The 16,843-nt window shown below is 38.7% G+C and overlaps 1 protein-coding gene across 1 annotated transcript in view; it reads left to right on the top strand.

Moving 5' to 3' along the window:
* The window catches only part of sh3rf3 (SH3 domain containing ring finger 3), a 112,643-nt gene that overhangs the window by 71,229 nt on the left and 24,571 nt on the right, over positions 1-16,843 (top strand). The window contains exons 2-4 of the mRNA XM_088001852.1: positions 3,100-3,375; positions 7,410-7,505; positions 15,887-16,195. Of these exons, the coding sequence (XP_087857978.1) occupies positions 3,100-3,375; positions 7,410-7,505; positions 15,887-16,195 (681 nt within the window). The remainder of the gene's footprint in view (positions 1-3,099; positions 3,376-7,409; positions 7,506-15,886; positions 16,196-16,843) is intronic.

Here is a 16,843-nt window from a genome sequence, read left to right as displayed (position 1 = left end):
AGGAGAAGCTGCCTAGCTGTGCTTCTGGGATCTGACTGTGTGTATGCTGCACCTGCTGGTTGAGTGTGTCCCGCATTGTGTCTTAAAGGAATAAACTGGTGCAGATCCTGATTCCAGTGTGAAGTTATTGGGCCATTTGACAACTGTTACAGACAATGACTTTAGTGTTCATTGGATGAGTAGAATTTCAACTCAAATTCACTTTGTCTCCATTTTTTTATTTACTTATAATGTCAGATATCTGTTAGGGTGGGGGGAAAAATAGAGCGGTGCCTGTCAGTCCAGGACATGTGATAAGTGACACACCGCAGACCCCATTTTGATGAAACTCCAGAGAGTCATGCTTCACCCAGCTTTGGCATTTTCAAAATTACTATGTTTGGCCCAAGGTGGGAGCAGCAATTACCTGGCAAACATTTTAATAACCAGTCATATCTCACTCGCTACTGAGGGGAATATCCAACTATCCATGCTCTACAAATTAGTCTCCAGGGCCAACACTTTAAAACGCATTGCATTTGCCACTGTTTTCAGTTCCCCCAAACCTGTTTGCTGCCAGGCTTTTTGTTGTTTTTTGGTCTAATTTACAGATGAATGGGGTCATCTGTATGTAAACTGTATGTTCTCAGTTTCAAAGTGATGCAAAGACCCAAAATCTCATATCTAATAAACCACATTACAGCCTTTGTGACAGGTAATTACCACTCATGATGTCAAACCAATGGCACTAATTACAGACATCAAAGCTTTTAATTATCTGCAGAGCTATCAGAATGGGCCCAGTGCTGCTTTAAGCAACACTTTTATGTCAAAGGCACACCTGTCACCTGGCGCTCTTAATTAATAACTATGTCAGACAGAAGCACTAAAAAGCAACCCCTTTCAGATTGAAAACTGTAGTCACAATATGCAACGTCAAGATTGAAAATGGGAATTTTTTCCCACTTTTTAGTTTCGATTATATTCATTTCAATCGCTCAAACACACACACAAAAAAAGTGTGAAAGCATCAATGATGAGGGCTAGGCTGTCAAACATCGATGACGTTAGCTTTGGAACAGAGAACTTGGCTGTCAATGCAGAAAACAATCAGTAATCAAGAGAAAAGTAGTGAAGGAGAAGTCTGTGTCTAGAATTTCAATTCATAGAGTTAAAAGGTATAGAACAATATCTAGTGTGGGAAGGGAAGTGTGGGAAGAAGTTGTCAGGGAGCAATAGATTGGAGTTCTAACAAATTGATGCCCTAATGAGGAATATAAAAGTTTTCTGCTATGACTCTTGTCTGTCTGCTATTCGTCACAGTGATTAATGACTAGACACTGTAATTCATAACACTATTAATTTGAAACTATTACATTCATGTTTTGTTTTTTTCTGTTCTGGTTCCAGATCATCACTGTTAATCTGATTTGTATAGGTGTCAGAACTCCTATTTCTTCAGAACAACTGTCACCAGGAGTACCATGCAGTAACTTGCAGACTTGCAGGTTTTACTTTTCTCCACATAATTACGATTTACTTGTGGAGGTTTAGCTGCACTATAGTGATGTAGCTGTCAAAATATTTATGCATTTTCTATGTGTCCCTGGTTATAGGGAATACTTTTGGAGAATATATTTAGTTTGGCTTCATCTTTGTTTGATAAAATATGGTGTGATAAATATGTGGTGCTATTTGCAACATTTCCACAGTCTTAAGAGATGGGGTCATTTAAACCCCACAATTTTTTATTATTTTTTTTTACTCTTTGCTTGGTGTGGGGTCGCATTGACCCGGTTTGTGCTTTTACTAGATTTTTTAGTGTGTGTGTGTCTGTGTGTGCTATTGGAAACTGATGGTCTGACAGGACAACCCCCCTCCTCGCTTCCCTGCTGTCCAACTGTGAAATTTGCAGCGCTCCTCTTGAGCGCTATAACCGTCCCGTCCCATTACTGTACTTGCGTAATAGAAATTAAATAATGATAGCTGAAGTGGTTGAACTTTCATCTCTTCAGGAGATAGCATAGTATGCTGTACCTATCAATACATAGAAATTATAAAAACAGATTTACAGAAAAGGCAACAATATAAGAAAGCTTGTCAGTCATGAGCATTATGTGGAAATGTATCAAAATCTTGTCTCTCCTACCTCTCTATTTCTTTAAACTACCGACATTTACTTTTTTCATAACATGTTGTTTTGTTTTAAAGGGTTCCTTTATGTCAATGCTACACATGTAGTCGCTGAAAGAATGGTTTAAATAGTCAGATGGTATCTATAGTCAGACGTTCTATTCGTCTGCGCTCGGACAAACGGAAAATGAGTTGCTTCTGCAAATAATTTTTATGAATAAACACATGGAAGAAGCAGCGAGAGCTTTGTGATTAGCTTTTCAAGGTGGTCCACAAATAACATCAGATATTTTGCATTCATAGGCAACACATAACAAATTGAGACTTTTGTAAAAGCACATATTTTCTAACCAGATAAATATTATGTTCACAGCACCAGCAGTCACCTTGGTAATCTGGCTGGTCACTCCCTACTCGGCAGAACTGTAGTAGCTGTGAAATCAATGTGAACTGCCTTCTTCTCTCCTCTTGGCTTAAAGATTCAAGTTGTAAGATAATCCAGGGACAGAAGGGATTTCCAGCAGAGAAATCCGACCTGTTCACCTGTTTACTTCCATGTAGCTCATTTACATTTCCTGCGTATCTTTGTAGCAAATGTTCTCTCTGTTTGATCGGCTTCAAGATGGTGTTAGAAAAGACATGATGTCCTCCACTTTGCATGAAAGCTCTTCTGTTTTAGATTGCAGGAGTTAAACGGCTATTTTGTCTATCTGTCATAACGTACAGATTCATACGTTTTCTGATACTAAAATATGATGGGGTTCTTTTTTCCTCTAAGTGATTTTTCTAAAACAATCAACTTCTCACTCTAACCTGAAAAGTTTGGATTTCAATCTGTCTCCAGGCCACTACAACACACTTTTAACACTATGAACATGTTGGCCATCAATACAGTAAAGTAGTAAAAGCACATTTACTGTCTGGTTTTGATGTGTGTTCAAGAGGTTGTTTGAATAAAAGGTGTGTTTATGTGTTTATATTTCACAGAATATCCCAGCACTGCCTTGCGGTAAAGCACTCTATTCATATGAAGGCAAGGAACCAGGCGACTTACAGTTTTCCAAGGGTGATATTATCATCCTGCGGCGCAAGGTGGATGACAACTGGTACCACGGGGAGCTTAATGGTTGCCATGGCTTCTTGCCAGCTAGCTACATCCAGCTGCTGCGTCCCCTGAGTCAAACCCCACCTCAGGGCAAAGCTTTGTATGACTTTGAGGTCAAAGACAAAGACCAGGATAAAGACTGCCTGGCCTTCAGCAAGGTAACACACATACGCACACTTGACACATCCACCTGTAGGGCGACGGTATTTCATAAGGCAACCAGATGAATATATGTGGCTTGGACTGATAAATCAAAGAGGACATTTTAGGGAATGATGTGCAAGATTATAGAAGCAAACATTTACCTGCAGAGTTTAACCAGGCTGGTTGATTGTTTGTTTGATGAATAATTTATTAGATATGACTTTGTGTTTCAGAAGCAGAAGCCTCTTCAGAGTGAAAGAACCCGAATTGTTGGCTAGCAATTGCAATTCATACATTGTAGATTATTAAAGTGTAATACAACCTTGTAAATTTATACATAGACCTTGAACTTTCCCAGATTGTGTCACACTAAAGCCACAACGTTGTGTGCATTTAGACACCTCTAATTTCTTTCTACAGATTCAAGTCTCTGAAGTGTAGTTTGTATTTGTATTTAACTCTGCTGAGACAGTATTTTGTTAACTGCCTCTTGCTGCAGTTTCAGCTTTAAATATTTTGTGGTAAGTCCTCATCACCATAGCATGTCGAACTGACACTTTTGGCTATTCTTCTTTGCAAAATACTCAATTTCAAGGTGTCTGATTACAGATTCAAATTTCGTTTAAGTCATGTTTGATGTATATATAGCATTTTTTTAACAACTTGAGGTAACACAGTTACTCGATTGTGCCATAAAATGGCGCTATGTGTCCAGAAAACACATAATACTACCTCTATAAGGAACGGCCCATTTTTAGCTCCATCCAACCCATCATCTACTGTGCTTTCCTGCCCTTATAAAAGAGAGACATTCCATGCTATGCATTATGTTGTAATTACCTTGTTTTATTGTGGGTATGGTATGTTCAGGGTAATGTGTAGGGTTACTCATATACAGGCTATATAGCCTCTATGGAGGCCAGGAAATTCTGCCTTGTTTTTTTTCTGACCCGAGGATCTCTTTCCATATGTTTGCTGTTCCCCTCATGTTGTGTGTCGCAAAATGCAAACAGAAATAAGAAGTGCACAAATAATAGTTGTCCTCTGAAAGACTGTGGCACCTGAAGCAGATCTCTGTAGGTCCTTCGGAGTCAACCTTATAACTCTGTCTGTTAGGTTTGGTAATTATAAAAAAATATATTTTTGTCAAAGTTTTAAAAAGTTTCAGTAGTATTGTAACTACTGGTAGTATTAGACAGAATTTTACAGTGATACGTTTGTCGTGAAGTGTTTGATATGTGAAGAAAAAAATCACTAAGGAGGCAGCTGCTCTTCGCCACGCTTCAAAAGGATTTGGCTGAAGCTGATTTTAAGACAGACTTTGATGTTTTGGAGGGAGATTCTGGCAGCTGATTTACTCTGCGCTCATATTTAAATAGTTTATGTTTACATGCCAAAACTCTTCCAGCCTCATAATAAGACTTAAAAATACGGAAAAATCTTTTGCCCTGTCCAATTTTTTTGGTCTATTCACTGGAATAAATAATAACTATTGCATATAATTTAGTGAATTTTGACTCTTCCTTATACAGTTTTAGCATGTATTATTTAGATAGAAGCTGCAACAAACAACTGTTTTTTGTTTTTTTTTACTGAAATTGTATCAAGGGAAATTCAGCCAAACTGTGATTAGTGGCTTTCAGATGTTTACATTGCTATTTATGCTTTTTTTCCCCAAACTTAATGTGACATTTATTCCGTCTAAGTAATCCAACAAATCTGACATTGGGGAAGTAAATCTTGAGAAGGAATAAAATAAAATAATAAAAAAAGGGCTTGGTAAGAGATGTGTAGTCCTTCAATATTATTAGGTTGAATAAAGTTCTTGAAAAGTATAACATAATACAAATGTTGATGTGGTCCGCAAAGCTTACCTTGTTCCTGCTCTGTGAACAAGCTCTGTGCTCTCCGTTTTCCACATTTTAGAGATTGATGAGAAGAAACAGGTTAATAAATTATAGCATGTATTGACTCCTGTGCAGTTGAATTGAGACAATTCCTATCCAGATTAAGTGATAACAATGAGCCATCAATAGTTCACACCATTTCTCATTTTAGGGTTAAGCTAATCAACAAGTTTATGACTGAATATTACATTAAGCCCATAAACTCACTCAGAGACACATGGTGTGCTGTATTTGTGTTGTCATGCAGAACCATTGAGTGTGATATTGTTTTCTCAGTGTGAGAGGTAATTACTCAGAATGACTAATATACAGCCATTTAACAGCATTATCACTGCCATCCTGTAATGGCCTTACCAAGGCCTTGACGTTAGGAGAGAAAGCAGCACTATGTGGGCGTGTGTTGGGAAACAATGAATGTAATCTATTCCTGAGATTAAGTAAGCGTAAAGGAAAGCTAATCGAAACCTTACAGGTTGAGATCTGACAGTTTCCACACTGTGTACAAAAGAAGTGATTGATATCTCGACTTGATAAAAACAATATGTGTCATTGTCTTAGCTGGCAAGATTTGTGAATAAATACCTCTTTTTGTTTGAGCTGCTTTGAAAAAGAAGGAGAAAATACTGAATGAGGAGTCGCCTGCTCTTCCTGCATGTTATGATTATCTTCGAGACTTTTGGGTACATTTTCTGTGAACTGGCAAAAAGTGGTGCATTGTGGAAATTGTGCACCCCGCTACACTTCGGGTACTAACAGACAAACTCTTTGGTGGCTTTATGATGGTCTAGGACTTTTTGCTGCTTCAAGATCCAAACAATTTCCTGACAGAACTCTAAATTGTGCTCTCTGCCAGAAATTCCTGAAGATGAATGTCTGGTAATCAGTTTATGACTTTAAGCTAATTCGCACTTGGATTATTCATCTATAATCCAAGCACATATTTGTTCTAGAGTTGGTAAAAACATTAAACAAAGCACATTCTGGGACTTCCTTCTAAACAGCACAACGCTGAATTTTTTCTGTTTTCACATTATTACCCACATATCCCTGCGGAGTTGTTAGAGGACCTCTGCCATCTCCAGCAATCACTGGGCAGTCTGCTAGTTCATCATGCGTCAACACAGAGACACACAGAACAGATTGCACTCTCGTACTTAAGGGCAATTTATTGAGCCCAGTGCACCTAGCAGTCATGTTTTTGGGTGATGAGAGGAACCCAGAATACCTAGAGAGAGCCCACACATGCATGGAGAACATGTAAACTTCATGCATAAAGACTATAGGTTAGGATTCAAGTGCAGGATCTTCTCGCTGCTAGGCAACAGTGCTACCAACTGCAGCATTGTGCAGCCATTCGAAGAAATGCAAAGCAAATTTCATGAGTATCTTCTTTAAAATGGGAAGCGAGTTGAAAGTGTCCTTACATTCCTTTGTTCAGAAGTCTCTCTCTCTTCTTTTTTAAAACCATAACCATTTTTTAAGACTTTCTCTTCTGCTTCAAATCCAACAAAATTTCTATTTGCTTTGAAAAAAAAATCACCATTGCTGGACATTTCCCACTGGCTGTGAGGAAAGCAGTGAAGGCTCTCATTGTTTGAGCCTTGTTAAATGTCAGTCATACTGCGGGTAAAGGAGTTAAGTGTGAATTCATCTGTCACCATCTTTTCTGCCAACCTATGCCAGAAAGGCACACTTCAGAAAAGAACACTAAAATTTAGCACAAAATTATTCTACTCTCGAAAAGAACAGCTATGCTTCATAATTAATTTTGACATTCATTCACACCATCAATAGTAGTGTTTAAGCTTTTGATTGTCTGAAATTGGAATTGCATATTATTTAATTGAAGATGATCTACTGATACAACCAGTTCCTTTTCTATGCCAAAACAAACAAACAAACAAAAAAAAAGTTATAGCCCAAGAGATAGCACATAATAAAAGCATCTACTGCATTCTGCCATTTAATGCAAATGTTGAATTTCTAATACATTCATTTTTGCATAATTAATAATTCTGTAAACGTCAGACCAGATGAGACCTATTCTGAAACACATTGTTGGTTCAATCATGGTGCGTTCCCAGTATTCATTGTGCATGTCTGTATGTATATGTGCTATCACTCTTTTTCTTTCCCTCCAGGACGAGGTTCTGACAGTAATCAGACGCGTAGATGAGAACTGGGCAGAAGGCATGCTGGGAGACAAGATTGGCATCTTTCCCATTCTTTATGTCGAGGTAAACTGACTCACAAAGGAGCTGTGAAAGCATCAGTAACACTGCAGCAGCACACCTGTTCCACTCTGTATTTATCATCGTTTCTCTGTCTGCTAAAAAAAAACACATTTCTCCTGTAATCTTTGAATGCACAAAACGAAATGGCCTCAGGTGGGATGTATCAGCTGTGTTTGGTTTTCTGCTAAATTTAGAAAAGTGGAAGCCTAATGGTTCAGATTTATCAACAACAAGAGGATTCGGCAAAGGAATCATCTTGATGATGAATAATGAAAACTAAACTTATTTCTAACAACCTCATTAAGGCAAATGCATTCGATTCTAAAACTCTTATGTATGTAAATATAGAATGGTTTCTTTACAATTTCCTGAGGGACATTTATCCAAAGATTCGTGGGGGTCTATGTACATATTTGAGCATGTATGCTCAATTTAGACCATGTGTAAATAGGATAAAACTAGCATTAAATTAAAACTTGTGCAGCCAATTAAAATTGAATGTTTTATAATTCATCCATCTTGGAAAAAGAACATTTCCACTGCATCATTAAAAGCCCCGAATTTATATGACATTCATGCCGACGACGAGTGTATGTAAATTACTGTCACTGCATGCACTAAGAAATGTGTTAATGTATGCTTCTTAGTCAGAATGTTAAATTGAGGCATCTAAAACTGAACCGTAATCTAAATGCAACCAAATGCAATTAGTCCGAAAAATGCAAATAGCATTAGCAAATGCTGCCTGACATTTTGCAGTTATAGAGCCTTTCCTAAAAGGATGTCTTCACTGTAAATGGAAAAAAAAAAAACTTGTAAAACCCAAAAGCGTTTTACCTTCTCTCTTCACCCCATGCCTGTCAAGAGAGAAATATAGTTTACGTTAATCCCTGAGCAACTGAAGAAATATCATTCACGGTTTGAAGCCGGATCTCATTTAAGGCTCTTAAGCAGTATTAAAAAGACGCTGGTGAAAAATGTGTTTTCTTCTTTTCTCTCCCCATCAACACAAATGAGGAAAAATGCTGACTTTCCCCAACCCTGTCAAAAGGAAGTAATGGAAGCTTCAGAACTGAATGACTATACAGTCAAAGGGAAAAATGTTTTAGTCTGTTTGATTTCTATCTAGTGTCTGGGGGTCATTTCCGTTGAAACTGATGCATAAAAAACAGTATTTTTGTAAAATCTAATAAAGTAGTAATTCTGTATTGAAGCCCTTTTTTTTTTAGAAATAGAAAATATATATATATATTTGAAAGTGTGTATTGATGCCACCTCAGCTGTAGATGGATTCTTTATTTATGATGAAAAAGAGTCCCACCACTGGTGTGGAAAAGACTAGAAGTGTTGCCTGTATGTGCATTAAAATCTGCTATGCACTTTTATTGGCTGGTCCAGATGCCAATAAAAATTACAAGTTTAAACTTGATAAACTTTGTTACATGTTTACTTGATCAGTAAGCAATCTGGGGTTAAGTGCCTTGCCCAGGGGCACATCGACATCTGACAGGGGGAAGCGTAAGTTGAAAATCTTGCAATTCCAAGACAACTTCTTTTCCAAAGAGTCACAGTAGTAATTTTTTTTATAATTTGATGAAAAAAAAATTATATACTACTACAAATAGTCTTAAGTAAGCATGCATCTTAGCCCACTGAGGATCTTTGCACAGAGACTTGTTCATCGAGACTCTAGACTAACTTTAACTTTCTTTCTGTTTATTTTGATATGACTTGTTAATATTGTAGCCACATATATCACTAGTGTTGGCTGAGCACTATGCTATGTTCGGATCTCTACCACATCACTGTTGGTTAAACTTTAACTGAATATTCCCTTCCCTCCGGTTCTGGAGTGCTTGTTGTTTGTTCCAGATCCAGATTGGAATGCTGATTTTGAGAAACCATTCCCTAACAAATGTAGAACCTTCCCTAAACCCTTGCATTTCAAAAAAGCAGTCAACATTCTCTTGTGAGAAATTCATTCTGAAAAATAACTGTGGAGACATAAAATTTTATATTCATGTTTTCACTTTAGAAAATTATATATATAATTTATATTTACAAATATGTATTGTGTTACTTAGTTCCACCAATAGTCTGAAATACATCTTTCAAACTCAGCAACAATAAAACAAGAGGTAACTCATTGAAAGAGAATCAAGAGATTGATGAATTTGTTGCTGGGACTGAAGTGAAATTAACATATTACTGCATTATAACATATTCAGCCAAAAGACGCTTCTATTCCTCCACCAGTACTTTCAGCAAGAAAGTCTCACTTTAAATTACAGTGTAATGAAGATGCAAAGGAAATCCTAGTTTTGAGCTCTTAAATGTCACAGTCCTTTGCACAAACTTCTTAATCTTTCTTGGATTGCTGCTGACTCTGACTTAGGATCTGGACCACCCAATCAAGTATCCCAAAATTAGCTGGTGGACCAAACTACTCTCTCAGGGATTAAGCTATGGTCGGAGCAAGGTTGGGGCTAACTCACGCAGACACACAAGGGATCCCATTAAATGGAGATGCATCAATAATTTAGACCTCTCCATCACTGTGACACAGCAGGGGTGCAGGGGTCTGTGTTAGGATTCGTGTGTGTGTATGCAGTGAGAAGCTAATGAGGGAGCTCAGCTGGAACCTCTCCTGATCTGCATGTGCGTGTGTCCGCGTGTGCATGTAGATGCAACGTATCATGTTATCATCTGTGCTATTACTTTATACACTTGCCAAAATAACAGGATAAGTTTTGTGTTATGACTGGCAATTTTGGAACATTATCCTGAGATGCAGTAAAACTGGGAAAGAAAAAGCAAAGGGTTGTCTGTCAGAGAAATGCTTCTAAAACTGGATGGTGATATGCCAAACCAGGACACAACAATATACAACACTGCATGGGAAATAATTGCAATGATTTTCTCTTCACCAGGCTCACAAAGAAAATATAGCAAAACATCATAGCTGTACTCCAGTTATTTTACACAGCTTCACCAATAACTGATTATTAATTTTGCAAAAACCTACTTAACCGAAGCAAAAGAAAAATGCTCACTGAATTGTTTTGGAACTTGTAAAATAAACATAAGCTGAAAAAAAAGAAGATTTATTTGTCTTCTTCTTTTATCAAGATACAGGTTCCTATCTCCAGGGGCATAATAGAACTATATATATATATATATATATATATATATATATATATATATATATATATATATATAGACCCAGGACCCAAGGTGTAGGTTGTGCAAGGAGGCCTCTGAGACAGTCCAGCACATAACAGCAGGGTGCAAGATGCTGGCAGGGAAAGCGTACATGGAACGACATAACCAAGTGGCGGGCATAGTGTACAGGAACATCTGTGCAGAATATGGACTGGAAGCCCCGAGGTCAAAATGGGGGACACCCCCAAAGGTGGTGGAGAATGACCGAGCTAAGATCCTGTGGGACTTCCAGATCCAGACAGACAAGATGGTAATGGCGAACCAACCGGACATTGTGGTGGTGGATAAAGAACAGAGGAAAGCCGTTGTGGTGGATGTAGCAATACCAAGTGACCACAACATCAGGAAAAAGGAGCATGAGAAACTGGAGAAATACCAGGGCCTCAGAGAGGAACTGGAGAAGGCCTGGAAGGTGAAGACCACAGTGGTGCCTGTGGTCATGGGGGCCCTCGGGGCAGTCACCCCCAAACTGGAGCAGTGGCTCAAACAGATCCCAGGAACAACATCAGACATCTCAGTCCAGAAATGTGCAGTTCTAGGCACAGCCAAGATACTGCGCAGAACCCTCAAGCTCCCAGGCCTCTGGTAGAGGACCCGAGCTCAGAGGACGAAAGAGACCACCCGCGGAGGGTGAGAAGGGGATTTTTTTTTTAATTATACATATAATATAAATACTAAAGTATACACAGCTTTTTGAGGAAGACCTGGGGCTATACTCAAATACTTAAAGGGAACTGCTGCCAGGTGCCAATACACAGCATTGTTATCATGGTCATCATTATAAAGTGGGGCAAGCACTGAAATTGTCAGTTGTAACCCAGATTGGAGGTCAACATAATAGTTTGCACAGCCTGCAATTAAGCCTCAGTTGCCTCAACAAATTTTGCTAAAACTGCTGAAAGGTCTCAATTGCTATACCACATAGAGCTATTTCCGTTTTGTTCTTAGACAAATAGTTGTTTAATTGGAAAAATGTTACCCTTGTTTTCTTCTATAGCTTATTTATATGTATTCTGTTGACCAGCCCAGCCACACACATGGACGACTGATGGTTTTTGTTGTGGTTCTTGTGGTAATCCTCTGCATTAGGTTACCTCATTTGACAGTGCAAAGGTTGCATTGAAATTAGATGCAGTGCCAGTAACCGTCTTCAAATGAACCAAAGCTATTTGAAACATGAGACGTCCTAAACAGCTGCAAAGCTGTGAGCATGTCTAACATGGACTAAACGATGCATGTAGACGGTGTCGGAATTATCCTTTATTATTTCTGGTAAGAGAGCATACTGTAAAAATAATTACTGCATGAAGACACATTGAAAGCTTCTGTAATAGTAGGTAGCCCTGTGTCTTAACTTACCTGTAGATACAAACACGAAGGGATAAGGAGGAAAGGACAGTAATGAATTAAATTATCTAGCTGCAGGCTTTGTACAATTGAATTTGAGATTACTTTGATTTAGTTATGAGAGTAGGTGGATATATTGAGTGTGAACTTGGTTTGAGTTCAGGGTGTCCCAGTTTGTTAATGCATGTGTAAAGGTATAGCTGCGTCTGCTGGACCTGGTGTTTGGGTAGGTGTAGTGAGTGGGTTGGATCCTGTTGTATAAGTTTAGGAGATCTGTAAAAGAAGCAAGGTTAGCGTAGGTGGGTTTGTGTTCAGGGGCTGTGGCTTTTCAGCTGATTCATCCTGACTGGAAATTAGCTTGGGACATGCTTGCTTGGTTTTGTTTTCCCTTTGATGTGGACTCGTATTGCATGAACTCAGGTCTTAGTTCTTTGTGCAATAGGCTGTAAAAATATTTACATTTTTTCCAAGTTTCGTTGTGTTGCAACTGTGGATTTTTAGGGGGATTGGATGTTATATGATGAACATAAATTAGTGTAGGACTTTGAGGTGGAAGGATATCTAGTTTAGATTTTTTTTTTATAAATAAAAATTGTAAAGTTTTACCATAAATTTGCTTAAGTCAACATTTCTTGTAGTTAGAATTTTTGTTCATTTGGGCTATGTTGATCATCTTTGCACATGTTCAGAGTTAACTATTCAAGTATTGCCACATACTCTGAATAGGATTTGAAATCTGCACTTTGACTGGGACATTCTAGCGGTTGATTGCTTTATATTAAATCTGCTGCAACTCAAACTGTATGCTCAAGTTTATCCTTCTTAAACGTTTGATCTAGTTTTCTTTTTTCCTACCGATGAAATGCGATCTCAAAGAATGATAATGCCACCACCAGGTTTTATTGTGGGAATGATGTTTTCAGGATGACATGTTCAACACGTTTCCCCTTATAAGTCTTGTTTGGCAAACTGTGAACAAGGCTTATCACTTTTTTTTCGATATTAGATTTCTTGCCCGTCTCTCAGAAAGACCTGATTCATGGAGTTGGAAGATCTGCATTTGCGCCATGCTTTTTCGCTAAAGTCAACAGTGCTCTTTGAGATGTTCAAACCTTGGGATATTATTTTATATCCTAATCTTATTTCAGACCTCTTCATAGCTTTATCCCTGACCTGTCTGCTTGGTCTTCGAATAAACATCTGAGGCTGTCACAGAGCTGCTGGATGTATACTGCGATTAAAATACACAGTTCAAGTGGTACCAATACTTTTTTCAAGGCACTGGATCTGTTCAGGAAGGGGATTGTTTGCAAAAGCGTGCGTGTTTGTTGCCGGATTTTCCTTTTCTTAGCGTAGCTATCCGCTCATCGGCTCATCACAGTATTACGTTGAGATAACACTCAACACAAAAATCGGTGCAGCTTGCTCAACACATAGAAACGGATTACCTTGGATTATTTATTCAGCAGGAAGAGCCACGTAAAAATCTCTCTCTCAGACATACTCCTTCATGCGCTTTGCACCATAACAGGCACATCAGTAGCTAGAGAAAGACTGACACATCAGTGATTTGTGTGTGTCCGTGTGTGTGTGCGTGTGTGAGGGGAAATGGAAGGGCCCATGTGTGTTTGCAACATACTTACTGGATGCATTTGGGGATTCAAACCGGATTGTAAGTTACTCTAAAAGATCACATGTGGCCTTATTGACCTTTGTGTGCGCGCGCGTGTGCGTGTGTCTGATGTGGTTTACATGCATGCGTGTGTGTGTGTGTTTGTGTTAGCCTCATGAGAGTTACATCTCAGTTATATCTGCAACGTCAATCCATCATGCTCATTACCATATGATTTGGCTTTGATTAGCATTTCTATTAATATGGAAATGCAACATCGCCAACACTGAACCCAGACGAGACAGCCTTTTACACTGACTCTTACTCGTACGGACACGCACACACACACACACACACGCACACACACCCGCACACACACACACACACACACACACACACACACACACACGCACACACACACACACACGCACACACACACACACACACACACACACACACCTGATAATAAAAATTGAAGGAAACTCTTGACTTTCTCTCAAGGGATTGTTCAGGGGTTTAAAGACTGGTAAGCAGACATGATTGGAATGTAAAGTTGTGGCGTTAAAGTTCTTTTCGCTGGCTCGTTATTTATAGCTTACATTTTCAGTGAGCCTATGTGAAATAAACTTAATATAAGAATAAGACAACTGAAAGGTCACACTTAAGCTGAATATTAACTTCAAGTACGGATATAGCTTGCGCATACGTCAGGTGTGAGTTGATATACATACATAGTCTACATTGGTAATAAGTGTTGAAAACGTCATACTAGTGACAAAATTGATAACTCTTGTGTACCAATTTAGTTCATGTAGCACCTTGCTTGAAGGTGCACTTCAGCTTGAAGGTGTTTTAGAAACTGTCAGAGAACTAATGAGATGTTGTTGCAATCACCTCTTTGAATAAATAGCTTGTATGTTAGAAAAAACTTCAACATTAAATAAAAATCCCAGCTTGCTGAAGCTATTTTAACTATGCATTGCTGTTGAAACACAGCAAATTATAACCATGTTTTACTGTTGAAATTGGCAGTTATTTTTACCCCGTATTTTGTGAGCCACTATCTGAACAGTAGAGTCACACAATACAAGTTGCTTGAGGGCGACTGTGACCCCCAACACCTGCGAAATACAGACGGCCAACTCTGCTGTGAAGTGCAAGAACATATTTTCCAATGATTTGACATTTTTGAGTTAAAAACCTTTTTAATTGTTCTACACAGTATTATAATTTTCTTACACACTGGGTTTTATTTAGCTGTTAAAAAGTCAAACTAAAAGAAACAAACGCATAAGACATCTTCAAATAGATTCTAATTTATTGAGATTCAACTGTGTGCCAGTTAATGTGAGTTAGTAAAAATAGTGTTACAATTTACATATAATGATATATTGGAGATAGACCTATATGTGCACCTATAACATTTGATCATTTTTCTCAGTCTCCAAGTGAAGAAAAAAATGCTTCTGTTGCAGAAGATGAAGTCATGTGAACAGACATCTCTCTAGGGCTTAGGCCTATATGCGAGATATTGAGAGCCTTCTGGCCACTTGGAAAACATATCTGCATGCTTACACTTCCTGCTCATAACCTCGAGAAACCTATGTGGGCAGAAACAGAACAAACAAGTGTGAAATTTGAGAAGCAGCAAGGTGTTTCACTGCTTCAGGTGTTGTGAAGATCCTGTTTCATCTTCCTCTGTTTTATCTGGTTTTATTTGTTTATGCCGTGACTTCCTTCAGCAGTTAATAGCAGCCTCATGAATTCCAGGCAAATGGTAGATTATTACATTTTACCCCCTTCCCCTCCTTCATACAGGTGGCTTCACCGTCTGCATTTTGCTTCATATACATTTGCTGTAACCTGGCTACTGTAAACATTAGCAAATCACACTGCAAGACTCTTTCGTTTAAGCACAGTTGCCTGTGCAAATAATTTTTTTCTAAAATGTGGGAATGGATTTTGACCTGTGTGCAAGGATGCTACACCACAGCAGCCAAGGCTAGTCATGGCAAATGATTATTATGTTGTAAGATTTAACAGCTGCCAACAAGAACAAGCCAGTAAAGGTCAGATTAATACTCTTGTGTATGTTGGAGATGTGCACGAACCACTCAGGTCTGACACCTAACATCTGAGCTGCTTCTCTCTTAACCCTTCCTCCCCCCATTTCTTATCCCCATCTGCCCTTTTCTCTTCTCAGTTAAATGAAACGGCAAAGCAGCTGATGGAGATTGACAAACCTATGCCAGCGAATGCACCAGGTCCCAGCTCTGAGCCAGCCCCCCTGGGTCCCTGCACTCCCGGTCCCTCCCCCAGTGCGTCGCCGTCTAATGGAAATGGCTCCGGCCACAGGAGAGGTGAAGGGAAGAAAAACGCAAAGAAGCGCCATTCTTTCTCCGCACTCTCTGTCAGCCAGAGGGCTGCCCAGCTCAACAACAGACACAGCATGGAGATCTCACACCCGGTCCTCATCAGCTCCTCTGACCCCAGAGCAGCTGCTCGCATTCAGGTATCTCCACATACTGGAATGTGCACAAAACATAAATTAGCTAAGGGAACACACCTAGGGTATACAGCTGAAACCAGATATTTATATACATCAAATAAAAAAAACAACATTTTTTTTCTTGCTCTTCTGAAGTTAAGTCCAACCAAACTTCTCTTTTTTTAGGTCAGTTTGAATAAGCAACGTTATTTGTATTTGCTAAATGCCAGAAAACCTAATAAGAACATTTTTGAGAGATTTGTTTTAACCTTCTTCAAATTCAAAAGTTTATACAGACTTGGTCTGATTTAACTTCAGACAATGAGAGAAAAAAAATGTGTATGCATCTTATTGGTCTGTATGTAAATCTCTGATTTCAACTCTCAATACACTTTGATGCAAACCACTTCATTGCAACTCCACAGTCTCCAACAGGTTTTCTTCGAGTATTATCTGTAATTAATTAATTAACCAACTTGCCTCTCGCCACTGGAGAAAAAAGCAGGTCAGATGGATCTAGTGAGATCAAAACTGGGATCAAAGTATAATACTGCCCCCGCCATGTTTCACAGTGAGCAAGGTTGTGTGCAGTGTTACCTTTCTGCCACATAGCAGTTTCACATGTAGGCCAAAATATCAATTTTTGACCTGCTATCTGCTTGGTGTGTCTCC

The sequence above is a fragment of the Poecilia mexicana genome, unplaced genomic scaffold (genome assembly GCF_051168715.1).
Source record: "Poecilia mexicana isolate PSO_F unplaced genomic scaffold, ASM5116871v1 scaffold_2, whole genome shotgun sequence".
In the NCBI taxonomy this organism is placed as follows: domain Eukaryota; kingdom Metazoa; phylum Chordata; class Actinopteri; order Cyprinodontiformes; family Poeciliidae; genus Poecilia; species Poecilia mexicana.
The sequence above is the reverse complement of the archived record's forward strand: the minus strand, read 5'-3'. Positions and strand labels throughout refer to the sequence as shown.